This window comes from Hippoglossus stenolepis, chromosome 13 (assembly GCF_022539355.2).
Source record: "Hippoglossus stenolepis isolate QCI-W04-F060 chromosome 13, HSTE1.2, whole genome shotgun sequence".
Lineage (NCBI taxonomy): Eukaryota > Metazoa > Chordata > Actinopteri > Pleuronectiformes > Pleuronectidae > Hippoglossus > Hippoglossus stenolepis.
In genome coordinates this window covers 11967232-11994538 of record NC_061495.1, presented here as the reverse complement: position 1 = coordinate 11994538, position 27307 = coordinate 11967232, and the positions used below count along the sequence as shown (strand labels likewise).

At 40.7% G+C, this 27307-nt stretch overlaps 1 protein-coding gene across 4 annotated transcripts in view; it reads left to right on the top strand.

Annotated features, from left to right (window-relative positions):
• Positions 1-27307, top strand: part of LOC118119862 (bromodomain adjacent to zinc finger domain protein 2B) — a 45129-nt gene that overhangs the window by 17151 nt on the left and 671 nt on the right. The window contains exons 3-38 of one of the 4 annotated variants that reach the window (XM_047342577.1): positions 6783-6944; positions 8519-8704; positions 9217-9339; positions 9668-9855; positions 9973-10179; positions 10512-11180; positions 11935-11996; positions 12098-12552; positions 12746-13042; positions 13757-13817; positions 14946-15054; positions 15226-15327; positions 15721-15931; positions 16219-16311; positions 16395-16456; positions 16758-16823; positions 17667-17732; positions 18362-18406; positions 18606-18632; positions 19499-19564; positions 19719-19859; positions 20372-20626; positions 21117-21340; positions 21786-21860; positions 21977-22211; positions 22325-22387; positions 22477-22621; positions 22702-23399; positions 23620-23908; positions 24077-24232; positions 24401-24555; positions 24702-24907; positions 25138-25273; positions 25923-26069; positions 26270-26559; positions 27049-27192. In XM_047342577.1, coding sequence (XP_047198533.1) covers positions 6783-6944; positions 8519-8704; positions 9217-9339; positions 9668-9855; positions 9973-10179; positions 10512-11180; positions 11935-11996; positions 12098-12552; positions 12746-13042; positions 13757-13817; positions 14946-15054; positions 15226-15327; positions 15721-15931; positions 16219-16311; positions 16395-16456; positions 16758-16823; positions 17667-17732; positions 18362-18406; positions 18606-18632; positions 19499-19564; positions 19719-19859; positions 20372-20626; positions 21117-21340; positions 21786-21860; positions 21977-22211; positions 22325-22387; positions 22477-22621; positions 22702-23399; positions 23620-23908; positions 24077-24232; positions 24401-24555; positions 24702-24907; positions 25138-25273; positions 25923-26069; positions 26270-26559; positions 27049-27192 — 6616 coding nt within the window. Of the gene's footprint in view, positions 1-6782; positions 6945-8518; positions 8705-9216; positions 9349-9667; positions 9856-9972; positions 10180-10511; positions 11181-11934; positions 11997-12097; positions 12553-12745; positions 13043-13756; positions 13818-14945; positions 15055-15225; positions 15328-15720; positions 15932-16218; positions 16312-16394; positions 16457-16757; positions 16824-17666; positions 17733-18361; positions 18407-18605; positions 18633-19498; positions 19565-19718; positions 19860-20371; positions 20627-21116; positions 21341-21785; positions 21861-21976; positions 22212-22324; positions 22388-22476; positions 22622-22701; positions 23400-23619; positions 23909-24076; positions 24233-24400; positions 24556-24701; positions 24908-25137; positions 25274-25922; positions 26070-26269; positions 26560-27048; positions 27193-27307 lie in introns of all 4 variants that reach the window. The other 3 variants (XM_047342576.1, XM_035174253.1, XM_035174256.1) reach the window with 3 other exon arrangements.

Below are 27307 nucleotides of genomic sequence, written 5' to 3'. Positions count from 1 at the left end.
ATCACAACTGCATTACCACCCTGCTTTCTGTGAATAATTGAAGCTGCAAATTAAAGCGATGCAAACAATGTTTTCTTAAAAATTGAATTTTCTTTAAAAAAAAATTGTGCCAGATAGTATTTTCAAAGAATTAAAGTGTAATGTCACGACCAAGTAAATGCAGGATATCACCAGATTTTAGTTGGTTTAATGTAAATATTTATGAAATAGTTTTCATTGATTCTTCTTCCAGAGTCAGGTCCAATATTTGCACATTGCCTTTCAACTATATAACTGGACATCTAATCTTTGTTCTGCAAAGTGTGCAAAAATAATTAGAAGTAATTTTAAAGCAATGTATTTTGGTCTTTTCTTGTTTTACATTTTCAGTATTTCCCTTGTGAGCAATATCATTAGACGTTAATCCTCATTAGAGAGATTCCTTCAGCAAATTATGGAGAACAAAATATGAAGAAGTAAACAAAGAGGGTGTATTTGGAATTTGTCTAATTTGTGATCCTAATAATATAGTGTTAATGTGATTATCTGCAAAATCTATTGGCTTTCCTACCTTCTCCATTTACGTCAAATAGAACTGGCTGCGTATTAAAGGCCACGAACAGGTACAGTGAGGTCCCAGAATGGGAATCTCTGACATGTGTAACCCACTCAATTTAAACAGTGAGGTATTGATTTATATCAAGTTGAATATCTTAAACTGCTCTAGCAATGCATTAACAACAAAAGTGTCATCCATGGGAGGTCATTCTCCCTGTTCCAACACATTTTCAAAGCCAACTGATTAATAGCAGTTGATTGGAGAATGCAGGAAATGTCTTGTCCGTTCCTTCTCTCTCTCTACCCCCGCTCTTCTCTCTTCTCTGTATGTGTCTAATTAGAAACTGCAGGTTGAGCTGCACAATTTCTGGCTAACGTTTGCTGTCGATGAGGCAGCATGCGAGCAGGAGCTCCGGGAACATGTCTGTCTGTGCAGAACATGTGGGGCTCCTGTTTCCCGACGTCATGTCCTCCCTCCTTGTGCAAATGATCCCCATGCAAACTGCAAACTGTGCAAAGGCTGCTATGAGAGACAAATGCATTTCTTGAAACATCTGTCTCACTGCAGTCCACTATATTCATGGAAGTATTCAATTCTTGCTTGAAGCAATCAGAACATTCATATTTTTTGGTGTGAAGGTCTCTTTAAAAGAGGTGCCCTGGAGAATGATGACAGCAGAACACTTATGCTTTGTGTTTTGCAGGTAATTCTCAGGTGCGTAAATGGATTATTATCCTTGAATTATGCACAGGTGGATTTCATTGCTGGGCTTTGCGTTCTTGCACTGGAGGTCAGACATGCAATAACACTGATGCATGTGGCTATGACTGTGACAGGGAAATCATGTGAATAGCTGGTGTTTGAAGGTGTTTAGTAACACTAGGGCAGGTTTTGCTATGGATCATATTTGTCACAGTGAGACTATACCACTGTATCTGTCATAGAACATCCCAGAGGCTCTCCACTGTAACCAACGCTGCTCTGCCATCTGCCACCCAACACATAGTCAGGGGCTTTACTCAGTTTCTCTTTATTTACAACCTACATAGATGCAGTAGCCTGAATTTTTCTCCCCAACCAGCTTTTTACTTCACCTACTAAAAGGGTTCATCGCTGTGAAGAGCAAACCTGAGTTGACTAATACAGAGTATTGATTATGTAGCAATTAAATGTTATCCTGTTAAATCAGTCTGCACAGGTCCACTCTCTCTGTGGCATACTCTGTGAACACCATCAACTGAAAGGTCAGTATGTTCCCTTATGTAGAGACTCCAGAATATAATAAATTACCCTGTAAAAAGCCAAAACTTGTAGATAAATGCAGTGGCTTATATGTAAAACTAACTAAGCCTATAAGTGTCACCTTATAGTGTCACATTATTTACAATAGAATTGCACTCAGTATATCACATACCTGGGGTCCTATACATGTATGTGTGGCTCTTATATTGGAAAAAAATAAGTGGAAAAGGGAGTCTTAATATGCATCAGATTGAACTAAGTGCTAGATGTCAACACCATAAATGTGTCTGATTTTTATATATCAAGATTTACACATTATTTTATAAGGAAATGACAAAAATGTCAAAAAATGCCCTTCACATATATTTTAATGTCGGGGAGAGTGATGATAAATTCTTGAATCTGCTCCTTTAATTGGATCCAAGCTGCACAGAGTGCGTCCATTTTTAAAGTTCTTCCCTTTAAGCCAAGAAAATGTTTTAGATTGTACATAAACCCCCACCCCACTCTATCATCGCCAAACATATCAGGTAGTCGTCGGCCTTGAAGGTGGTCCTTCTGCTTTGACTCTGTAACTAATAGTGTGTGTTAGTGTAGTTTTGCCCCTCGTGCAGGTCAGTGTGATGTTTCCCTTCTCAGCTGGTGGGATGGATAAGACATAACACTCCATCACTTTCCAGGTGGAGTAGGAGTCAGGGCCAGGAACCGTAACTTGTCATCAGAAGACATGACAGAATGAAAAAAGCTGATTGAAACTCCCAGGACCGCGGCGTTTCAGCTGAACTGTGGGTGTACCATTGAACTTGTTATGCACCTAGCCGCAGCAGCAGTACACACTCTATAAGAGCATGCTCCACATCGAGCCCTCATCCTGCACAACTTGTGGGTGTGCACATAAATGGGGAGAAAGGAAAACCTTCAAAATAATTGGCTGCATTTCAGCCTGTTCTTCTGGTTGACCTCAAAGAGGGAACGATGAGTGGGGGAGTGAATGGCTTTTTCAAAAATTTGCTTTTCCTGCTGCCACATCCCTCTATCACCTCCTCCCATCCCGGAAATCACTTGGGCCAAATGTGAGTGGCATCGCTATTTTTCCTCTGACAGCAGAAGGAATTAATTGTGTTAAGTGGGATGATGGACACCAGCAGTGATTTGTGGTGTTTTGGAGACTGCAGCTGGTGGCAAAGCAACCATGTGTACAATCAATCAATCAAGGAGACGTAAATGTCTGCAGAGGTGGATTTAACATTGTGATGTAATTCTAATTAGAAGGCAATCAGGAATGCATGGTAATTATAGTCAGAACTTGACACATTTGTTGTTGTTTTTTGGTATTCACACACTATTTTTTTAATAATTTCACTTGCATGGAATACTGTGATGCAGCTCTCTGCCTTAAAACAGTTACGACACATCGATATAGTGCCTCTTTCTCTCGTGTGCCTTCCATTAGGTAAAAGACACAGCGTTTGCAGCCGTAATACTGCTGATCCATGCTGAGGAGTCTGTTACTGGATTATCATTGTTAGCATCGGCCATCTGTTACCGTGTGAGAGGATAACGTAGACAGGGAGGAACACACAGTGGAAAACAAATGCTTTGGTGCACCCACAACAAAACAAGAAGATATGAGATGTACACACTAAGACACACAATGCAAGGTGCACATACACAGACAGAATGTGCATCGGAGATAAAACCAATGAAAATTTGCATCTTTTGTGCTACTTAATCCATCAGAGTCAGATTAAAACACTGTGTTGGACTTGTTTTGATTTTTTTATCGTTTATTTGTTATTTATTTATTCACATTCAGTTTGACAGATTGACACCACTCTTATATCTATATGGTACATTTGATAATGGTTAAAGAAGTTAACTGCAGCCTAGATAACTGACTGACGACAGTAGCTTCACAATACTGTGCAGATGAGAGTGGAAATTATATTTTCATCCAACAATCAGCAATAGAAAAAGCCCATTTCCCCCCCTCCCAAAAAAAAAACAACCTTGGGGAGGCTTTCTGAAATCATATCATATGACATTGATGACCCTAAGAGCTACTTTAACAGGCAAAATAAACCAAACAAGAGTTGGTAGATAACAGCAGAAGAATGAAAGTGGCAAAAAGAAAGCAAAGTGCACACCTCATTTTGATCAGGGGTTTGGAAATCTTGGCTCTGAGGCCAGCTAAATTATTTCTGTTTAAATGTTTTTGCATCTGCGGCAACGTGTCAGCTGAGTTTGTTTGCTTTGTCACAGCAGGGAGTTCCTGTGTTTGAGCCTGAGCTTTTTTCTCTCGGGAGTGTGACTGTTCTCCTAATGATCATATATGTATCTCCTGCTTGTGCTTCAATTTGCCTACAATTTACAGGAAGTGCTACGCAAAAGCTTATTATTATTATTTTATTATTATTATTATTATTTCAATATGTGCATGTCAAGGGAATTGGAGAACATAAATGAGTCTGTTGGTGTATGTCCTTACACCTGGAATCGAAATGTGATAAAGCAGTGTATGCTGGGATACCATCCAACTCATGACCTAGAGAAAGAGTATGCAAATGTACCAAGAAGGCTGAATGTTTTCCAGCCATTAAATATTATTTCATGCTCCATATTTTGTTATACGAGCTCGCCTTGTACAGCCATCAAAATAATTAGTTGTATACGATGTATACCACATTGTACACAAAGAGAAAAACTTACTCTAACAGTTATTTGAAGCCGTTTCACTCAGTTGCAGTTGAGATGTCTAGACAAAGGGCTGTTATTATAAGAAATGTTGTTTAATAACAGTTTGTGATACTGTGTCATCGCTCATCATAACACTTTCAGAGTGTTTTTTATTATTGGCTAATGGCTATATTGTTTATTTGAATAGTTGTGGCTTATAAATGATTGATGGTGTTCTGTGCTTTCTTTGTCTGATTAGAATCTCTTTCTGTTGATGAGTTCATTGAAGACATTTTCCCTCAGAGAAGACGAGCTGTATTGTGTTTGTTGAGTCATACTCACATATGGGATCAGGGTTTGGATGCAGTCAGTCATTTGCTCTGTAAATCCTGTAAATACAATACATTTCATACATGCATCCAGCACTTGGTGATGTCCTTGTTGTGTGACTTGCACCTCACATTAAATGTTGATGTTGCATCTGCTTATGCGTTTATAACATATAAATTCTTTTGTATTTGCTTAAAAACATTTTAATTTCTTGTAATGAAGAAGGGTGGGCTTTCTAATTTGTAAATTTACTTCATTACAGTTCAGGATTAGTGGATATATTGCAACATATACTTACATTATACAGATTCTATATACATATTTTTTGCTGTACTAGATTTGACGACATGAACTATAGATACTTTTTTTTCAATTTGGAATTTGTAAAGGAAATTGAGATGTCATTTCACGATTCTCATACGCCAGTTTAATTATCCAGCAGAAAATAATGACCTCATAATGACATCATGTCTGCAGCATTTCACTTTAATGAAGTGAATTATCACCAAAATGTGGAGTATGCAGAATTTATCACACACACTTTAATCCCAGTCAACACTCTCGCCTCCTCAGCTGAATATTTAATTTCTACAACAGATTTAAAATTAATACACACTTAAGGTTTTCCCATCAGCATACTGCACATCTTAGCTTGACAAATGAAGGCTGATGAAGCAAGGTCAAAATGATACTCTGAATGTGTTTTTTTTTTTTTAACGATGCATCATAAATATGAAAGCACCTTTTGTTCTTCGCTCTACACAAACCCCGACTCACTACGGCAGGAAACGGTGGCCTTATCAGTGAAGCATGGCCGCAGCCTTCATGTCATTTACGTCTCATCAGTGTCGTTCCTGGTGAGGGATGATACTTGATATTCAGAGGGTAGCTTTGTCTCCTCAAATTAATCAGCTGCTCCTGTTTTCCTGTGCAGAGGAGAATCACCAGGGAGATGGAGAAATTGTTGGTGTAATGTACAATGCTATACTAAAGGCAGGCTGTGAAATACAATCTGCATGAATACGTTATGTGGGCTTTTGTGTTCAATGAGATCTGAAGCAATAGACTGGGGATATCAGTTGCACTAACATCTCTGCGGTTTGGGATGATGATTCGGATGATGGGCAAAGTCATCAGAGAAAATGGTGGAGACTGTGATTACAACCTCTGTGTATTTATCTGTGTTGATTTAATATAAAGGTTGTGGAGGGAAAAAAGGAAAATGTGCTCCCATGAGAGTGAACATTGAATTTTCTCTTGAGGCTCACAGCTTCATTAGATTATCACAGCTTGGATGGCAGCAGCTTTACATTAAAGAGCTCTGGAAACCCTTGATATACATCAACAGCTTGTTGTCTCGTGTGTATATTGCTGTTGTATCTACTCTGTTTTATCCGTTGTCTTTGTCATCTCTCCATATCCCTGTGCTGCGTGATTGTGGTTAATTTTCTGTTTCTCTGACTGATTAATAATTTTTTTTACACAATGTCAGAAATGGGTTGTGAGGAAATACATGTTTAACAGAGACCATAAGGCTACATGTTGAAATTTCTTGTTTTTATAAACAACAATGCAAACTCCATGTGTTAAAGTCAGAATAATATAAAACAAAAAAGCAGCAACTGAAATTTTAGAGGCTTGAACGTTTAAATGTTTCGCATTTTGCTCAATAAATGACTTAACATTAGCATTAGATTTATTTTAAAAAAAAAATAGTTGACAATTCATTTCCTGTTTATTAATCATTCCAGCATTAACAATATCAATGAAATACTCACTAGTCTGTAACATATTTCTTTCAAAAAGGACACTAAGAGACTCGGAGCAATACGCATGCAGAAGACAGTTTTTTTTATTTCAAAGCAGAAAGCCAGCATTGTGCTGAGCCTAATTCAGTTGTGTGTCAGAAACTAAGTCTCAGTGGGGTGTGTGGCATGTGTGGGTGTTTTTTTTCTTCTCTTACATCTCTAAGTATTGACTGGATTGTGTTTGACAGATATGGAGTCTGGAGAGCGGCTGTCCTCCCCATCTTCAGCCCCGTCCTCCCTTCACATGGCCTCCTCTTCAGCCAGCTCCTCCCCTGCACCACCCCACACGCCCTCCACCAAATGCAGCCCGGCCCCTAACCGTGCAGGCAGTTCCCCTCTCACCACCTGTGGTATGTACACACACACCAAAAATTGTAAAAAATGTAAGCACATGATCAATTGTGACTCACAGGTAATTGTTTTAATGTGTGATTTGATTTTAGTCAGGATATTTTATTATGTTGCCCACATTTTGGTTGAGAAATAATTTGAGGCAGGAAAAGGTTTGAATGTGTGGTGCTGCAAATTGCTTTTATATGCACCCACAAAACAGCCAGGCTATTTATACGTGTACGGTAAATGACCATTCTGACTGACTAGCTGTCATTTAATAACTACACTTCTACACAAGCTTTTGAGAGGAAAAAAAAATAGAAGCAAATCTATTCAGGGATTCTGTCCAACTAAAATCTATGCAAAACACTGAATTAAAACTGTGCAACAATAAGGAGCTTAAGACACCTTCCTCTAGTCTTAACACGTAACAGACAATTTTGATAGGAATGGAAGGGCTGTTGAATTAATGAATGCCAACAATTAAGAGGCTGTGTACGCCCTTGTGGATGTCTTTTGACAACCTTTAGCTCCAGTTTATCCCGTGTGATTTGACGTGTCTGTCAGTCCTCACACTGCGCATGCAGCCGCCAACATCCTCTTGTTTTCTCTGAATACTAATTGTGGTCAGAGCCATTATGCATTGAGCAGGCAGCGATGCATAAGCTGTCAGATTACCCCTGACCACAAAATAATGTGCAAATTTACATACCCTGGTTTGTGATTCCTTTTTTTTTCTGTCATTATAAGATGCCCCCAAAATTATTTTTTTGTCATGCTATGACAATGAGGAACACATTAGAGACATTCTCATAAATTATTCATTTATAAGCCCCTCACACCAAAACGTGCACAGAAATTCCCCCGATAATTTGTTTTGGACTGAACACTAAATACTGAAAGTACACTGGCACCTTTGTAGTTGCTTCTATGTAGGATGGTAAACACCCTTTTGATTGGAACTACATTCAAGTGTTTATCACTTTCCCTGGTTGAGTTTATCTAAGAAACCTATATGCATAGTGTCCCAGTCCAAATTGGTGTATAACCTGGTAAATTTAAAGAGGTTGGTAATAGTTCCAGTACAGCAGGAATTCATTATATAAAGCCGAAGCTAAAAACTTGACGGACTCTTAAATAATAAAATCTGTGTGGTTTTAAAACTTTCCCACTGCACAGTCACATCAGTTTAATTGTCGTTTTGAAATTAGTGAGGATTACAGTTAGAGGTTAGGGTTTAATACAGTATAAAGCAGTTATAGACAAATATACATAGAACTTGTTGGCTATAGGTGGTAAACATCAATCAGTTGTAATCAAGCAATATTTTTTTTATATGATTAGTTGTGCCACCCCCAAAATGGTAATTATTCTCAGTAATGGTTTTCAGACTCTGAATAGACACAGTATTATAGAAATAATAGTCTATACTGTGTCTGTTATTTGCTAAAGCAGTTTTAAACAGAAAGTCTGCTTCGTCTTTATTTAGTATTTTATTGTATGTGAATGTACGAGAGGATCTAGATGTACGGATGGCCTATCTAGATACCAATAATGATGAATTCCTCACATAAAATCATTTCTTCTCCAGGCCCTTTGCTACAGATGACCGGGGATGCGTGTTTAAATACGTATGGCAAGTCCAACAGCTTTCCCTTAGTCGCTCATCCTGCTTTTGGGCTCTACGCTTCAAGTTTAGGCCGGTCTGAGTTTGGAGGTCTCGGTAGTCTGGGTTTATCTGCCTTCGCTGCTCACCCCCAGTTTGGTACATTTCCAGGTAAGGAAGCTCAAGATGCAGTGGTTTTAATCCTAATAATCGAGTTGATGTAAAATGTCTGTAATGGGAATTCTTTCTTTAGTGAAATACTTTGCAAATGATAAGGACAGTAGTATTTTGTATTGTCACCTGCTGATCATGAAGCAGGTACATACAACAGCATGCATCTCCTTATGTTGTCATTGTTTATTTTGATGGGGAGAATGAATATGTTTTGAACATAGTATTGTTCATTTACACTAATAATTTGTTGTGTGCATTTTCAATGACAAAATGATGATTGTGGCTTTCTGGAAACTGCTTTGTAACAAGGAAATGTCAGATGTGGTGAAACTACAGAATTCCAGATCCAATGCAAGACCATACTCTGAACTGAGTGATTAGTGCTGTTATTGAGTTAGATAAACTGCTGCTCTCCCAGCTTGTTGACAGATTGAATTCTCTGTATATCTACAGCAGATAGAGTGGCTATTTTTGACTTAACTGTACGGTGTCTCGCTCCCACACTCCAGACTGGTTTTGGCCATCTGACGCACATACCAGAGGAGCAGCAGCCTTCTTCCCTCCTCTTCTGGGTCTGCATCCTGTATTTACATCAGCCTTCAAGAGCCAAGATCCTGCTCACTCCCAGTCCCGTACGTCAGGTTAGCTCCTGTTCTAGGTCATACATGTTGTAGCAGTTTACAGCAAAGCAAAGAATGAGTCCATAAATGTATTTTTGTGTCCTTTGGGGCAGCAACAAGGACTTGTCACTGAATGATGAACTAGCAGGCACCTGTCCTTACTGTAAATGTAAAGGATTATACTATTGCAAACCTGCTGTTGATATTATGAGACTAACCTTGCAAAGTGTTACTGGTATTAGTCAGGTTGTTATTCTCTCTTACCCTCTTTAATAGTTCTCCTTATGTGTTTGACTCATGTTCCTTGTGAGTGTCCATCTGACGAAATGTACAATGCCAGTTTCTGTAGGTGTGAATGGAACAGTGAATGGGCGGAGCAGTTCCTCTCCTACTGGGAACTCTGCTGCGGACGCCAGTTCATTTCCAGCAAAAGTAAACAAGGATAAAACTAAGGACCACACTCATCCAAAGAGCAGTCAGGACCCAGGCCAACTATACCAGAAGAGTGTTCAGAAAACAAAAGAAAAGGTTAAGTTTGGGTCAAGCCCTTAAATGTCCTTTCTTATTTACAGTATATTCATGAGAGTCCACTTTACTGATCTGTTTAAATTTAATGCGGAATTCTACTTGCGGATTGTTACTTAGAAACCCAGCAAAAGACCACTAGAGACCTCAAGCATGAGTGGCAGCCAGTCAGGATCCATATCAGATAGCTCCAGTGATGGTGAGGACAGCAGCAGTGATGCTGATGACATGGAGGAGGAAGAGGAGGATGAAGATGAGGATGATCAGAGCAACGACAGCGATGACTCTGATTCCGAAACAGAGGGTCAAGTTAAACAGAAAGTCAAGGTAAGGCCAGGGTATGTTAAAATGCTGTTGTCTGTGTTTAAACATTTAGCAGAATATTAACAATTGGTTGAGACATTATTTTTGGTTTATCATTTTAAAAAGGCCATATTTCTATGTTGGTGGGACATTTCAGATGAAAACTTCTGGTACAAGAGGTTATTTTGTAAAGTTTTGTGTCTAACAGTCATAAAAAATGTCTCTGTGTAAAGCAGCCTTAATGGCAGCAAACTGGATGTATGTGCTAAGTGACAGAGCTGCCACAGTGAGGCTTTCTCAGCAGGATTTGACATGACATGCTGTCTTCTCCCTGTTCTCCCCATCCTCCCACTCAGCGGCTGACACAGAACACTTTAGAGAGTAAAAAGAGGAGATCTTGCACTGCTGATGGAAATGCAACTCAAGACAGTCGTCGCGATGGTGTCTCTTTGACTTCTTCACACCGTATCCAGTCCTCTCCTCATCCTGCTGGCAGGCCTCAATCCGCAGCTCTGTTTCTCAAGAGCTCCAGGACTGCGGAGGAGGACGGACAGAAACACATTAGTGTCATTCAGGCCACAGGGCTGGCAGCCATTAGCAGCAGTCCCTTCTCACAGTCCCACAGGGAGGTGTCTCCTCTGCCCTCCAGATCCTCACCCAAACCCATATCCTTCTCCAACTCACCCAAGCACTTGCCTCCTGCTTCACCAAAGCCCTTCTATCATTCGTCCTCACCAAAGCACATCTCTGTCTCCTCTTCCCCCAAACCTCTTGCCCTCTGTTCCCCTCTGAAACCCCTGTCTCTGGGCACCTCACCCAAACCTTCATTTCTTTCCTCACTTAAACCTCACTCCCTCTCCTCTTCACCCAAACCACCCACATCGTTAGCCACACAGAAGCCCTCACATAAACAGAGGGGTTTGATGCCCTCTTCTAAGCACACACAGCCTGTTGATAACCCAAAGGAGAGCAGTGGAAACCCAGATGAAATCTCATTGCACTTCAACAGTTTTAAATCAAGAAAGGTGAGTTATAATTTGTATTCATGTTGCTGCATTGTAGCTGGTTTTCTTTTATTTCTGAATTCTATCTAATGTACAGAAAATTAATTCCTGTAGTTGTTTTCTCTTTTGCAACAGAATGAGCTCTGTTCTCATGTGTTGTCCATCATCCTCGCTGTCATGAAATAAATAAAAATCTGTGGGTTCCGTAACAATAGACGATGAATGCATAAACACTATTTTTAGTACTTTTATTATACTACACGAGAGTCTGTCACTTGTAGACTTGTAGTCATGCGGTGGTCAATGTGTTTAGCTCTATAGAGAAAACTGACAAGCAATTAGCTCTGTTCTGCTTCAGGATGTTTGTTATCAAGAGAGAGAAATTGGCCTTTTTACAGGACTCCGTTATTGTCACTGTACTGAGAAGGAGGTAGAATGTGGCAATCTGTAACAAGAGCATTTTAATTCATATGATGGTGGTACATTAAATACAGGCTTTTGGTTGCCAGAGCATGACAATAGCAACAAATGCGAGATGACAGCTGAATTTGCAGGATGGCACTAGGCCAAACAATTTGAAAATATTTTTCCACAGCAGCCTTTTTTTTCTCTTCATTGTTGTTGACAGCCGTGAGCCTGCTCTTCATTGTCCCTGTCTCTTATTACACCTTAAATTCCTTCATTCACAGCCCACAGCGATGTAATGTGAGTGACAGTTTGTGTAATTACTTCATTTTTTTCCCTTTGTTTCCCTTTCTTTTGCATTTTTATTTAGCCCGTCCATCCCAAGGACTCTTTAAAGCAGCCTTTCTCTCTGCAACTCTCCAGCCAGAACTGGTATTAAGTCACATAAATTCAGCATCCTCTTCAACATTGTTGTTACCACCCAAATATTTGTCAGATATATTGAGTAGTCATTTGCCGTCTCTCCCTCACAGCAATGACACCAACCTGTTCCTGAACCCTCGTCCTAATGGAGCGTTCCACAGCGAAGTTCAGGATGCCCCCTTGGCTCTCATCACGAGGCCCCGCAGCCAGAGCAGCACCCTCAACAACAAGCCGCTTGTTGCCGCTATTAGCCCTTCCTGCCCGATGCCCATCAACTTGAGCACTGGCAACAAGGAACCATCAGACTCTGCTTCCCCGCTTAAATCAATGGTCTTGCCACGACTTTCTCACGGATCGAGGAAGACCAAGAGTCCCAAATCTGTAAATGCAGGAAGGAGTCTCCTGAAAACCCACTCATCCTGTCCTCAACCTGTAGAATTGGTCAGAAGCAGTGAGTCTGACATCCACAGCAGCAAGGACTCAGACTCTGACTCTTTAGGAGATGACTACGATGAAGATGATGAAGATGATCTTGAGGAGGAGGATTCTGGTAGTAGTCTATCAGGTTAGATTTAACACCCCTCTCTTTAATAAATAAATGTCTTCACCGACATGTTAGTGCAGACAGAGCTGTTAGATGAGGCATCTTTGATAAATTACCAGTGCTCTGGATGGTTTGGTTGTTTGAAGAATGCTAATTAGGATTTATTTCTGCTCTTTCACTTGTTTTTCATCTGTCACACTGGAATTCCCCGCAGAGTCAGAGAGCAATCTGGAGAGCGACTCTGACGGCTCAGAGGATGACATGAAAGAGCGCGCTGAGACTGAAGCAGATAGCGATGCAGAAAGCACTCCCCTGAAACCAGCGAAAGCGCCGCTGTCAGCTCGCAAGTCGTCCTCGAGCCTCTCAGCCAACTGCTCCCTGCTCAACCTGCAGGTCATCACGCCACCTAGTTTATCCAGTAGTCTGCTCACCCCCAACAGACTGAGCAGCTCAGGAGCTCTGAGCAACCACAGCACCCCGTCCTCATCCTTCACACTTACCACACTGCCAGGTAACAAATACACCCATAAACTACAATACAGCTTGAAATTACAGTTGACTAAGATCGTTAAATCTCTGCTTCAGGACAGCATTGATTTCTCACAATGTTTATTCCCCCCCACACTTTTTGTCTCCCTACCTCTTGCAAAATGATACTTATTTAGTACTTACTAGTTCCAGGTTAAAATGAGCTCTATGGAAGAAATTTGTTACGTCATTGTTTTATCTCCAGCAGCTTTTGTTTTTATATCCCAGGCAGATGCTTTTTGAATCTGATACTGGATGAGTCATGGAGCATGTTTTGTTCCTAACAGAGAACATTGTGACTTTTCTAAAATGAGATAGTTTATTTTTTGTTCCATTTAGTCGTTCTTTTTAGTAATAGCATCTATATGCAGTGAATCACTCTTGATGAACATAGAGACATTTATAAACTTGTTTGCACTTCTCTAATGTATAAAAAGGTATTTTTATTGATGTGTATATATGTATGGTATTTCTAAATTCCACTGCCCTGGATCACATGGTCATTTAGGTGAAATTATGGGAAGTGAATTGTGCAATTCATGCATAAAAAAAATAACTATCCAGAACAGACTGGTCTGTCTATCAGTGTCTCCTTTTGTGGGATGTTATAGATTTTCAGTAGTGTGGCTCTTTTCCTTTTTTTGTGTAGTGTCGTTTGCTCAGGTTGAAGGTGCTGAGTCATGTCTCCTGTTTTTAGGATCAGGGAAGAGGAGGAGAGTGACAGATGAGAGAGTTCTGAAGTCACCTCTTGAGTTTGGGTGAGCTGTTGTGCATGAAATTCATGTTAAATGAAACAAACATTGTTTGGATGGTCTGACCGCGTCCCGTTTTTCCTTCCTGCTGTCATACTTGCTGCACTGTTTGTGTTTCTGCTATTGGTCTTATGGTTAAATGTCAGCTCACTGAGGGCTGACTAGTGGCCTTTTCTAAAAGGTCGCCTATGGCCAACTTTTCTTTGTGGGGCTGCCTCCCTGTTTGTGGTTTTTTTTACATGCAATAAACAATTGAGTAAAATTTCGACACACACACACAAATCTATAGGAAATTACTATATTCTCTCATCAAATGCTATCATTGTGCTCCTGGTTAATTTTCCACTCCCCAATGTAAATGTGGGTAAATATGAGACTGGGCACAAAAGAAGTAATCACGCTCAATTTCCCCAGGCTAATAAGTAATGTTTAAAAAAATCATTATTAGGGTTCTAGATTTGATCGCAGTGGAATTTCTGAGTTTTTCGAGTATGAGCAGACCACAAAAACTCTCCATACCTTCCTTTAAGGGGCCTTACTATCCCAGTCTTAGGCTGAAGGTCACAGTGGTCCGGAAATGAAATGAGGCCCAGCCGTTCGACTCAAGGGGTTAATTGCATCCAGTCTCAACACAGACATGCAACATTAGCTGCTCCCTGCCCGCAAATTCTGCAGCATGGGATCAGAGCAACCTTTCATCTGATGGGGATGTTTTTCATCAGCAGGTTCACAGGAAACAGGCCACTGGACTGTATTTCAGCCCCTATTTCTGTCTGGGATAACAGACTACATGTGTTCTTTTCCTAAGTCATGGCTGCTCTCCAGTTGATCTCCTGGGGACTGAGGGGTTGCCCCTCTTGGCTCATGTCCATCTAGGAGTACACAGCTGTACAGTCATCCATTACATCATTTTCCTCCTTGTTTCCCTGCTGGTTTGAATGAGAGAATATGTATCTGCCCCAGTTCTGACCCTGAACACCATTATTCAATTGCAGGAAATAACTATTGTAAGAAACCTTTCTCTTTGAATATATATATATATTAATGATGACTGAATACAGCTGAAACAACATTATAATGGTATTGATTTCATATTAAATATGTGGTACTTGGTTTGCAATTGTGTTTGTTCAGGTGGCAGAGAGAGACTCGGATCAGGAGTGTGGCAGGTCGACTTCAAGGGGAGGTTGCTTACTTTGCACCATGCGGGAAGAAACTGCGTCAGTATCCTGATGTAATGAAGGTGAACCAACAAGTTATGGAAAATACATAAATATAAAACCTTAAACCATGGCACATACTCACTGCAGCTTTATGTAATCACACACCAGTGGAAATCACAACATTTTACCAGTTATATAGCTCAGAGTTCTTCCCATGCTTTAATTATAATGCATAATTCTTTTGTCTGCAGTACTTAGTGCGGAATGGAATAACTGAAATCTCACGGGATAACTTCAGCTTTAGTACAAAAATTAAAGTTGGTGACTTCTATGAAGCCAGAGAAGGACCAGAGGTAAATGTTTCTTGTGTTTCTAATAGGCCTATTGTTACATGAGCATTGATCATGTTGTCCTCAATATCTAGAATTCACATTTAGTGTGTTCACTTTTATTTATTTTACACAACATAAATACAAAATACATAAATTAAATGTAAAATTTTGTGTGAGGTCTGATAGAAACATTACTCCAACGAAAACCTTCTGTTTGAGAGAAATTGAGCCGATATACCCACATAGTCGCAGGTATGAAGCATAACAATTTGTATATTTGTTGAGACATATCTATCAAAATTCATTTATGATAAATCTTGCTTTTGTTAACTAAAGCAATCAGTACAAGTCAGTCTGACCATCTTTTCCTTTCATTTTCTTTAATCCTTCCTTCTTCTCTGTAATATTTATCAGGGTCCACAGTGGTTCTTACTGGCTGAGGAGGAGATCACTCCCAGTATCATAGCGATGGATGGCCGCCGCAGCCGCCGCTTGAAGTCTGAGCACCAGCCATCAGGTGATGGCGCTGGGGGCCAACAATGGAAGAATCATCCTCTAAATGTTGGAGAAAATAACTTCCAAGACGTCAATAATGCCAAGTTGCTCCGCAAACTGGAGGCTCAAGGTCAGTGTACATCTTTGAAATGTGGAGGATATTTGGCCACCTGCACATATATGTGAGATCACTTTAAGATAGCTCAGCTAGAATAGAGTTTACTTCCAAAACTATTTTCAAACAATATCAGTGGTGGATGTTTTGGTGTCAGCCCCACAAAATGAAGTTGTAAGGGTTGCTCCAGGCTTTTTCTCTGGAAATCAGGACTTTGGGGTTGTCTGCAGGTCAATATTTTACTAATCATTTCAATTCTCTTTGGCGTGTGATTTCATAGTTTATATCCCATCATGTTTCAGAAATAGCTCGACAGGCAGCTCAGATCAAAATGATGAGAAAACTAGAGAAGCAGGCCATGGCACAAGCAGCCAAGGAGGCAAGGAGGCAACGAGGTAAACAGCCACAGTCTCGTCAGACTCTTCTCTAACATTGGATCAGATTCTGTGTGTGAACCTAACGTGTTTGTGTTTTCCAGCAATAATTGCTGCTGAGGAGAGGCGGAAAAAGAGAGAGCAGATGAAGATTCTCAAACAGCAAGTAAGGATTTTTTCTTTGCATGCTGTGTTTAATTTTCCGTGCAGATCTTCCTAACTATCAGCTGCCACTCTGCTCTGTTGCATTTTCCCAAATTTGTGCACTCTCAAGGTTTTAAATTGAAAAACAGTTGAATTGCTCTGAAATTCCACAAGGAAGTTGCTATCCTTCAAAATGCTGCACCTTCCTCATTTGCATAGACCCACTGTGCTTCCTCACCCCACACCCTGCTCCCCTCTGCCTCTCTATAACATGCATGACTTAACAGTTAATTCATTTGATCTTGCCCTCATCCTTTTACCAGGAGAAGATCAAGCGCATTCAGCAAATCCGAATGGAGAAAGAACTCCGTGCACAGCAAATTCTTGAGGTTGGTCCTGAAAGTTATTGCAGAAACATTCTAAAACACTTCCTTTCTGCTGTTGATAGGATTTTTATTTTTTTTAAGCCAACCAAAGGCTATTCCTAAATTATATCGTCCCACTTTTGGTCACATCCAGTGAGTACATGAGACTAATGCTTAATTGGTTTTTTGCAAAAGTGCCATTGAATATGAAAATCTCCTCAGACCGTGATGGAGCTTAATACAAAATACAGTATTTCATTAAGTAAGAGGTGGCCCTGCGTTTACCATGGCTAGGTGAAATTCCTATTTTGCATTCTCTCACTAATAGAAGCTGTGAAGTATTTTAGCTTTAAAAATCAAATTTCAGTTGACACACATGGCAAGTGGCTCTTAACAGGATTTCATTGGGGGCTATAATTACTGATTAAAATGTTGCTTAATTTATTCTTACTGCCTGCTGGTGTTTCATAATAACTGCGCTGCGGCTGCCATTTTGTCTTTGAGTCTTAATGGGAGGAAATAATCATCTCTTCACTCCGCGTGTCAATATGTTAGATCTGATATTACCAGTGAGACACTGGCTCTATTTAGATTTGTGTGGAATATTTTCTATTGACATCATTAAGCAAACTAATACCAAAATTATACAAATTATTAAGTATAGCACTTAAGTATTCCTTTCAAGTATTTTGTTTTTTTTCACGTATGTTTCACGTTATACCGCTAGTTGAGGAAATTATCTGTTGATTCATTAATCAAACATTGCTGCCCCGGTTAAATGTTAATTTATCTTTTCTGTCCTGGACATACAACTTATTGAATGAGTGTATGAGTCAACTCTGTTTCTTGACCTTTTTGCATTCACAGGCTAAAAGAAAGAAAAAACAAGAAGCAGCCAATGCCAGAATATTGGAGGCTGAGAAACGAAACAAGGTCAATAACTGATATTTATGAGCAAATTGTGTTTTTTTCACTGTTGCTTCTGGTGTCACATCTTACCGACTCTGCCTTGTCAGCCCTGTAATGTTTTGGCCCCATTTATTATGTATTTAGCAATTTATTATGCCATTTATTATGCCTTCTTAGTCCTGGTTAATGGACTCTATAATACTTCTATTTTATTATTTATAATGTTTTATTGTTATGGTTTATTATGCTTTGTTCTGTCCTGTCTGTTCTGTTTGTAAGATGTCTGTCAAACAGATGCCTCTTTCTTAGATTGCAAATCAAATCTACTTGTGGGTACAAATACAGTAACCTGAACGTGAACTTTTGTTCTATTTGTTAGTGCAAAGCAGATTTTCCTTACCTTGGTTTATGACTATGATTAAAAGAGGCGGGACCACCTCCTTGCATTCTACATACATCTCTAAAATTAGGGCGTTTTCATTTTCACATTAGCTCAACCAGCAAAGCCAAGATACCTGAAACATTTTCCAGGCTGCTGCTGGATGGGATGAGAAGGCCAAACATTTCTGTGTGCTTTTAAAATTATGTATATAATATAAGAATTAGTGTGAAATATATTTTGGTTTCTAAATGATCTGTTCTTTTTCCCAAAGGATAAGGAGATGCAAAGACTGCAAGCTGTTATACTGAAGCACCAGGTGGGTGTTTTCCCCTCAAATGATTTGAATAACTTGAAGATGGTCTCTAACTAATTAACGCACAAAATATCATTTTAAAATATTATTAATTAATTTGGGGTTCTTTGGTATATTTTTAACTATAGGTTGGATTTTTCTTGCATTGATTTTCTCCTGTGATTTTTCTATCTCCTAATACTTTGCCAACTCTTCCTACCAGGAGTTGGAGAGGCATAGACTAGATATGGTATGGGTATGTTTGTTTCTGTACATTTAACAACATATTGTGAATGTGTTGTGATAATTGGTTGCCATCCCAGCAGTGTGTTGCGTGTAGTGTTTGGTTGCAGTCATACTACATCCCTCTGCATGGCTTTTCCAGATCAGGGCACTGCATACATCCGCGCTATTTGTCTCTCAGGGAAAACACATCCATTATGTCCACAATATGATCGAAAAAGGCTGGACTGAACAGAATTTATACAAGGATGAGAAGATTTCTGATACACTTAAAGAATACTGACAACTTATTAAATTCTGTTTTGGATGAAATACCTTTTTCACCACAGCATGTGAGCACGACTTATCTATTGTCCCATTTGGAAAAGTCAATATACAGTGATGTATCTAGTTTGTGGGGAGAGTTTAGCAGCTATGAGTGTGGTAGTCTTATATAAAGCTTTTCACAATAAATAAATCAGATATACAATTTAATCATTTAAATTCTATCATTGTTGATTAGAAATGCACTCATTCTTTTGCTTGCTGTTCTGAAACTCTTGGCCTGTACCAGCTTTCAGTCTGCTACTTGACAGATTAATAATGGCTGTTTGTAACTTTGAGTTTATGCTTTCTGTGTGCATCACTACCCTCGTTTGCTTTTTATTAATCACTGTTCCATTTGCTTTAAATGTCGTGTTTGTCTTTGCACTTAAAACTACTGTGCAATATGCAGCATGTTGATTATGACATCATTGTGACAGTGTGACCTATGCAGACGCTTCTTCTGTGCATGTCAAGTGTTCCATATTGTGTTCCATCTGTGACCCTTGTCTTCATAGTATAATAGAGACTGTGATTAGGAAAGAAAATAATGTGTCTGTGCTCGGTTAGGAGAGAGAAAGACGCAGGCAGCACATGATGCTCATGAAGGCTGTGGAGACTCGTAAGAAGGCAGAGGTGCGTATCTGCTGATTCACACAGATGTTTCCTCACTAGTTTTAAATCTCTGTGAAATTTTCGTTTTTTGATGAGTCAACACTGTGGTAATTGAGGACCTAGTTTGTGTTTTTATATCAATATCATCGGGAATAATACGATCTCTTGGCTGCAGGAGAAAGAGCGTCTGAAGAAAGAGAAGAAGGATGAGAAACGGTTAAACAAGGAGAGGAAACTCGAGCTCAGACGACTGGAACTGGAAAAAGCAAAGGAGCTAAAGAAGCCAAACGAAGACATGTGTTTAGCAGATCTTAAGGTATTCACGCACTGTGGAGCTGTTGGCACATGGAAATCAGAGTCTCCGTACATCAGAGTCCGTACATATTACCACAGATAGTCTCCATCTGTGGAATACATGTATGTGGAGAGATTACAAATTTCCACCAGGCATGTGTTGTTGTTTTTTTAAATAGGAAATTAATCAGTATAATCACTGTCCGAGCTATAGGCATGAAGATTAGATGCTTTGACACATTTATGGTTTCATTGTTTTACTGTCACATACAAAAATAGATGCTTAATATCACTGAAAGCATCTATGTTTGATTAAAGAGAGCAGGTATAAGTCAAAGTACTGCCACCAAGTGGCTACTGAAAGCATAACAGGTTCTACTGATCAGATACTTGTAATCTATATATTGTGGACTTGTATTTATAACACATTTTAGCTAAATAGTCTGAAACAAGAAACACTTGGGTCAGATAGGTTCACAAATCATTTTAAAGTACAATATAACATTGATCTTTATTTTTTTATTTTTTCTTCAGTGTCTTCCAGAGTTATCACCCATCCCTGGTCTGGTCTTGCCAGGAAGCACCTTCTCTGACTGCCTGATGGTGCTGCAGTTTGTGCACAGCTTTGGAAAGGTCCTGGGATTAGACATGAATTTAAACAACCTCAACTTAAGTGTCCTTCAAGAGGGTTTACTTAACACCAGGGGCAGTATGGGAAAAGTGCAAGACCTGCTGGTGAGCATGGTTTCTTCAGCCGTGCGTGATCCTGGTATACCTGCAGGTCACAGGGTGAGTCTGTCAGTGTCAGTGTCAGTGTAGTATTTATACATTTGTTGAATTGTAAATGATTTGTTAATCATGTTTTTATGCACACACATTCATACTGATCAGACATAACTTTTTACAGGTGTCACATTTAATTGCTTTGGCCATTGACTTTCACCATTTCTGTAGCTGATGCAGAACCACTGCAGTAATACAAAAGTAGAGTTTTGTTTTTATTCAATATATTTAAGGAAGAACTGACAGCAGGGACACTTTAGTTTAATACATTCTGTATAAGTACATGTTGGCAACAGCACAACAGCTGAGCTGACATTGTTTTGTTTTTTACTAGCAGACTGCCTCTTCTCTGCTAACCAGTCAGAACACACTTTAGGTTTCTGTTCCTGTTCTGTTTGACACTGTAGTATACAAAAATACTTATTCTTCACGCTAAGTAGGTGAAGAAACATTTGTTAAACACACTGACTGAACTTATCAATATTTTTTCTTTTAGAGCAAAACCTGCCTAGGGGAACACTTGACTAATGTGGCGATCAACAGAGACAATGTGTCTGAGATCCTGCAGATCTACATGGAGGCTCACTGTGATCAGACAGAGTCAGCTGCTCTGGCCCTCAGTCTCAGGACTAAAGCTTTTCAGGCCCACAGTCCGTCTCAGAAGGCGTCCATGTTGGCGTTCCTTGTTAATGAGCTCTGCTGCAGTAAAGCTGTGATCAGGTGAGGGACCCGGTTACTTCTAAACCTCTCATATCTCACTTCTCATTTATTTTTGCTTATATTCACAACATAACAAAATTATGGAGAAGTGTTGTTAAATTTGTGTTGAATGAGCCATTTTTATTTTGTAAAATTGATTGCTTGCACTGTTTAAACAAGTGTTTCTCATGTGCCTGGAGCTTAAGTTAATCTCTTTGCCTGAGAGCGGAAAATAGTCACTTGTTTTATTCATGAGGGCTCAAATTTTGATGAAACAACAGATGTATCAAAATGAATATGACAAATCATGGTCTGATGGATAGTTTCAAAAGGTTGCATCAAACTATGTTTCATTAATCTTTCATTAGTACCAGCAACACTTTGAAAGGCATCTCCTGCCCGCTGCAGTGTGCTGCAAATGTATCATGCTAAGAATTGAAGCATGATTTTCAATGTTACTTTGCAGTGAGATCGACAAGAACATAGATCACATGACCAACCTGAGGAAGGATAAGTGGGCTGTAGAGGGAAAGCTCCGCAAGTGAGTACATGCTTCTTCCAAGCTGTTACCAGAAGGTTCTGTGCAAAGTTTTAAAAATCTTTTTGTGAATAAATTAATATATATATTTTTTCCTCTGTACATTTCTACGTTCAAAGACTGAGGAGCATCCACACCAAGAGGACAGGGAAGAGAGACAGCAGTGTGGGCGGAGATGACAGCCTCACCTTTGTCATCCCCACTGCCAGAAGCAAATGCAAGAGGAAAGAAGGAGACAGTGAGGAAGAGGAGGAAGATGATGACGACAGCGAGGACCAAGTAGATGACGATGAGGAGGAGGAAGAAGATTCCGGGGGAAAGAAAGGGAAGAAAGCAGAGATGTGTGAGGAGGAGGTCAGTAACAGCATGATGGTTTTTTTTAATGTTGCCAGCAGCTGAATCAGCGTTTGTTATAGTTAATGTCAGTCAGTCCACTGGCCTCACACTAATGAGATCTTTTCATCCAGGACGACAGTGTGCACACCGCCAGTGTGGAGGAGCTGGAGAAACAGATTGAGAAAACATACAAGGTAAATTTCACCCACATTTATTTTTCTCAGGATGAGCTCTTTAATGAATTAAACAAATCCCATTCTACCTCTGTTTACTGTCTCTTTAGCAACAGAGTCAGATCAGACAGAAGCTGCTACACTCCTCTCACTCACAGCGCTCCATGATGATTGGACAGGACCGCTACAAGAGGCGTTACTGGGTTCTCCCGGAGTGTGGCGGCATTTTTGTTGAGGGCATGGAGAGCAGTGAAGGTGAAAACTTATACTGAAATATACATTTGAATTGCTATGTTTGTTGTGCACTTTGAGCTGATTTTTTAAATGTTACTCAGGTTATGAAGAGTTGAAGGAGAGACAGGAAACGGGTCAGGTGATCAGAATAAAGGAGGAGCAGCTGGAAGAGACTAAGATGGCGGTGGAGTCCAGCCCAGCACCGAGCACAGACAGAGATACAGCCACACCAGAGAGCCAGCAGGACAAAGACAGTCTCAATCTCTTCCTCCAGAAACCTGGCTCCTTATCTAAGCTCAGCAAACTCCTCGAAGTGGCCAAAATGGCTCGATTTTCCAACATCAATCCTTACAACAGCCAGAACAGTAGCTCCGCTAATATCCCTTCCACTGCATCTTACCCCTCACATCCGTCCTCTCAGACAGGAATATCCCACAGCCCCCCGCCTGCAACCACTCTGCAGGGACTCGCAGATGAAACAGATACTTCAGGGCCATATCCGCTGTGTGCCCCCCAGCTCAAAGGCAGCCCCTGGATAACCTCCAGCCCCCAGTCTGTCCTTCAGGACGATCAGCTCACTAAGATACTGATGGAGAAGAGCAGCCAGTGGTTTAGCCTCCTGCCCCGCTCTCCTTGTGATGAGCTCTCGGCCACCTCTGGCTCCAGTCCCCCAGCCTCCTCCTCTTCTCCACACACCATGAGCACTAAATCCCCCTCCTCCCTCTCCCCTAATCCCCCAGCTACAGCCGGCTACAACGCTCCTGCTGGGATCAATAACATGCATTCTCCTGTCCTTCAGGTTGGTGGATAAGTAATGCTGTCTTCATCTCAGCAGCAATTATTTCCAATCATGTTGTGCTTTTTCAGAACAATGATGTGTTGCAAGAATTATTCCATATTACAAGAGGATTTCCTCATGTTGCAAAACCACGCGAAACTCCAATCTTTGTTGGAGCGATTGTGTTATACATTATGTATGTGCTAGTGGAATAAAATTGTGTGTGTATTCTTCCTCCCAGCAAGTAAAGTCTGGCATTCATCAGAGCGGACTGACACTGTGTGACGTGTCCAGTGCAGCGACAAGTCCCAGCCTGCCCTTCCCTGGCACTTCTCTACCCCCTGTGCTGGATCTGTCCTCCCAGCATGCGGAGGGTAGTGGGAGCAGGGTCTTACTCCTGGTGAATAACAACACTGTCAACAAGCTTGAGACCCCAGAGGCCCTGTGTGACAAGCCCCCTTGTGCCTTGTTCCCTGCTGTGGAGGCAGCCAAGACCCAGGACTACCCCAGACCTCAGCCTATCCCTGAGGGTAAGAATGGCTCACTGCCAGTAAGCACAAGTGAAATATGCTGGACTAAAGATAATCACTGCCCAGACAGTCCTGGAATACATGCTGTGATGACTGTCACTCAGCTTTACAACTTCCTTATGTTGCTAAAATTAAGCAATTAACAATACTTCTCTCTTTTGTTGGCAGAGATGCTGCATGGTTGGTGGCGAGTGTCAGACGTGCAGGAGCTACACAGTCTGGTGAAGGCGCTCCACAGTCGAGGCATCAGAGAGAAGGTCCTACAGAAACAGTTCCAGAAACATATGGAGTATATGACCCAGCTCTGTGCCAACAGCAAAGATGGTGTGTCCACAACTCCTCTGCTCACTTTAATTCTCTTTAATAAAAAACATACTGTTATGTGATCTTTTCATGTCACCTGCTCCCAAATTAATATGTATAAATATGTGGCTTTTCATAGACAGTCATTTGCTGTATTGTTTGTTTGTTTGTTTGTATCTGTGGGGGCAGCGTTTGATGTGGCAGAGCTGGAGAAACAGGAAGTGAGTGAGAAAACAGTGGAGAGTTGGTGTGTGGAGGAGCAGGCCATGGAGGTGGACATCAGCCTACTGCAGCAGGTGGAGGCTCTGGAGAGGAGAGTCGTCTCTGCCGGCCTGCAGATCAAGGTAAAAGTATCCTGCATGTTTGTCAACTTACAGCTCATACAAATACAAATATCCCAGATTAATTTTAGATGCAATTTCAAGACTATTTCTCCAGTATGTGCTTTACTGTGTCACCAAACACCATATTTCACTACTGTGTCCCTCAGGGCTGGATGCAACCTGAGCCCCAGTCAGAGAGGGAGGATCTGGTCTATCAAGAGCACAAGCTCATCTCGTCTCCAGCTTCCGAGAACAAGTGGCAAAGAGAAACCAGCCCGGAGAAACTCCCTGGCAGTGTGGTGCGTCGGCCTTACAATCCTCTTGATATAGCTGTCATGAGGCTGGCAGAGCTGGAGGGGAACATTGAACGAAGGTACCTACAGAGAAATAAACATTCAAATCAAACAGAATAATACCACTGTGCCTGTGTTTGTTTGATAAGTAGTTTGTAACCATGCATGATGCATCCCAGTCGAAAAAGTACCGACATCCTCAATGTGCAATGTACAATTTATCTTTACTCACTGATTTCCCTTAAGTCACTGATTGTGTATGTGATGCTGTCCAGTAATACTGCAGTCTCACTCTCTGTAACCTCTAAAGCAGTGAGGAGGAGGCGACTCCTGGGATGAGGTTGTGGCACAAAGCCCTCGGAGAAGTCCGCAGCTCGGCTCAGCTGTCGCTCTGTATTCAGCAGCTGCAGAAATCCATCGCCTGGGAACGCTCCATCATGAAAGTGGTTAGTGATGCCTCGTTTCTCTCGCTATCAAATATTTGTTTTGATTATGTCCATGCCAGCGACAGCCATGAACTGCAGGCGTTATGATTGCGCATTATCCGTCCGTTCATCTGTCCCATCCTCTTCTGCGTTGTGTTGTTTGTGACCCATTTTGAGACAAATGTCTAATACGATAAAAGTAATGACAAGTTTTATCCAAAAGGTCAAAGGTCAATTTAACTGTGATCATCATAATATTCTGCAAAAACAGTTTTCTGGCCATTCTTCAGCACCGTAGCTCAGGAGGAGAAGCTGAAGCTGTGAGCATATTTCCCTCAAATTGACTGAATTGGTTAACAGGGACATGAATTCAACTCCTCAACAGTTTTATAGCTCACACTCCACAACGATACTTTCACACTGCATGGCTTCTAATTTCAATTCATTCAAAATAAAAACTGATTTATTTATTTTTTGATAAACAATTATAGAGGCTACAGATGATAAGAAGAAAAATACACTAGCATCAATTTATAATGCACCATCACCAGGAAACAACAATATCAGATAAAAATACAATCTGCATCTTTCAATATGTCATAAATCTCTTTATTTATACACGTTGTCTTTGTTTGAATTTGTAACTGTTGGTGTTTTCTTTTGTTTCCAGCACTGCCACCGTTGTCAAAAGGGGGATAATGAAGAACTGCTCTTACTTTGTGACGGCTGTGATAAAGGCTGCCACACCTACTGCCACAAACCTAAGATCACCACAGTTCCTGACGGCGACTGGTTCTGTCCCACTTGTGTTGCAAAGGTAAACCTGAGACTCTTTTCTCTTGTCTTTCATTTAATAAAATCTCCTAGTCCACAAGCAGTGCAGATTTACGAGCCTCAATCTGTTCAACTGTCCAATGATATCTTCATTGTTCCACATGTCCACATCCATTTAATAAATCTGCACGTTATATGTTGCGCGTGGCTCCTCACCAGTCGTTTTTATGTCCCGTCTTTCAGGAAAGCGGTCAATCCCCCTGGAGTAGGAAGCAACAGAACCGAACAGCTGGGGGAGGGAAGAGAGGCAGCGATGTAAAACGAAATAGTAAGCCATCTGTGGTGGGAGAGCCCATCAAAGAGGAGGCTGCCAGCAGCAGCAGCAGCGCGCCAAAGAAAGGTACCAAGGAGTTGAAGAAGAGGAAGGGAGACGACAGTCCGCCCAGCTCCCAGGCCAAGCTTGACAGCCCTGGGTCCTGTGCCAAAAAAGCCAAACTGGCCAAAGACGACACATATGGGCTGGAAATGTGCCGGTAGGTATGAACGCATTCTCACTGCATGGATAGAAAACTACATTTATCTCATCTCACTGTTAAAAACGCAAACAGTGGGCGAGTGGGACGTGACCCAAGGAGGAACCCATCAGATTAGATTTTGTGGTGGATGTTGTGGATTTTTTTTTTTTACTTTAACAGTGCAAGAGAGGGTGTTTTGCAACATTTTGTTAATTTCTAAGAGAATGATTTATGGATCTTCGTGAAAAAAAACAGGACTGGTATTTATGAGCGTGTGCAGATACAAATAAAAATACAGATGTAAAGAATTTAACTGTGGTTTCGTAAGGGGACTGTTGTTGGTTATCTAGTTAGATGAGCTGCGATGACATGTACACAACCATCATCCTTGTTCACTTAAAAATCTGTTTCAAGCTTTTTCACAAACATTTGAAACTATATTAAAATCGTATAAAATTATATTTGTGGTGCAAAATGTTCAGCTTTGTCGACTGCTCACTCCTCCAGAGTTCTGCTGGCTGAGCTGGAGGCTCATCAGGACGCGTGGCCCTTTCTCACTCCAGTCAACCACAAAGCTGTACCCGGGTACAAGAAGGTCATCAAGAGGCCCATGGACTTCTCCACCATCAGAGAAAAACTCACCAATAACCAGTACGTTTGTGTTACTCTTGTTAGAGTGTTGGTTTTTAAGATGCATGTGCTTTCTATGTGTATTTTATGTTCATACATCCTTTATTTCAATTACATTTCTGATATGAATGCTGCC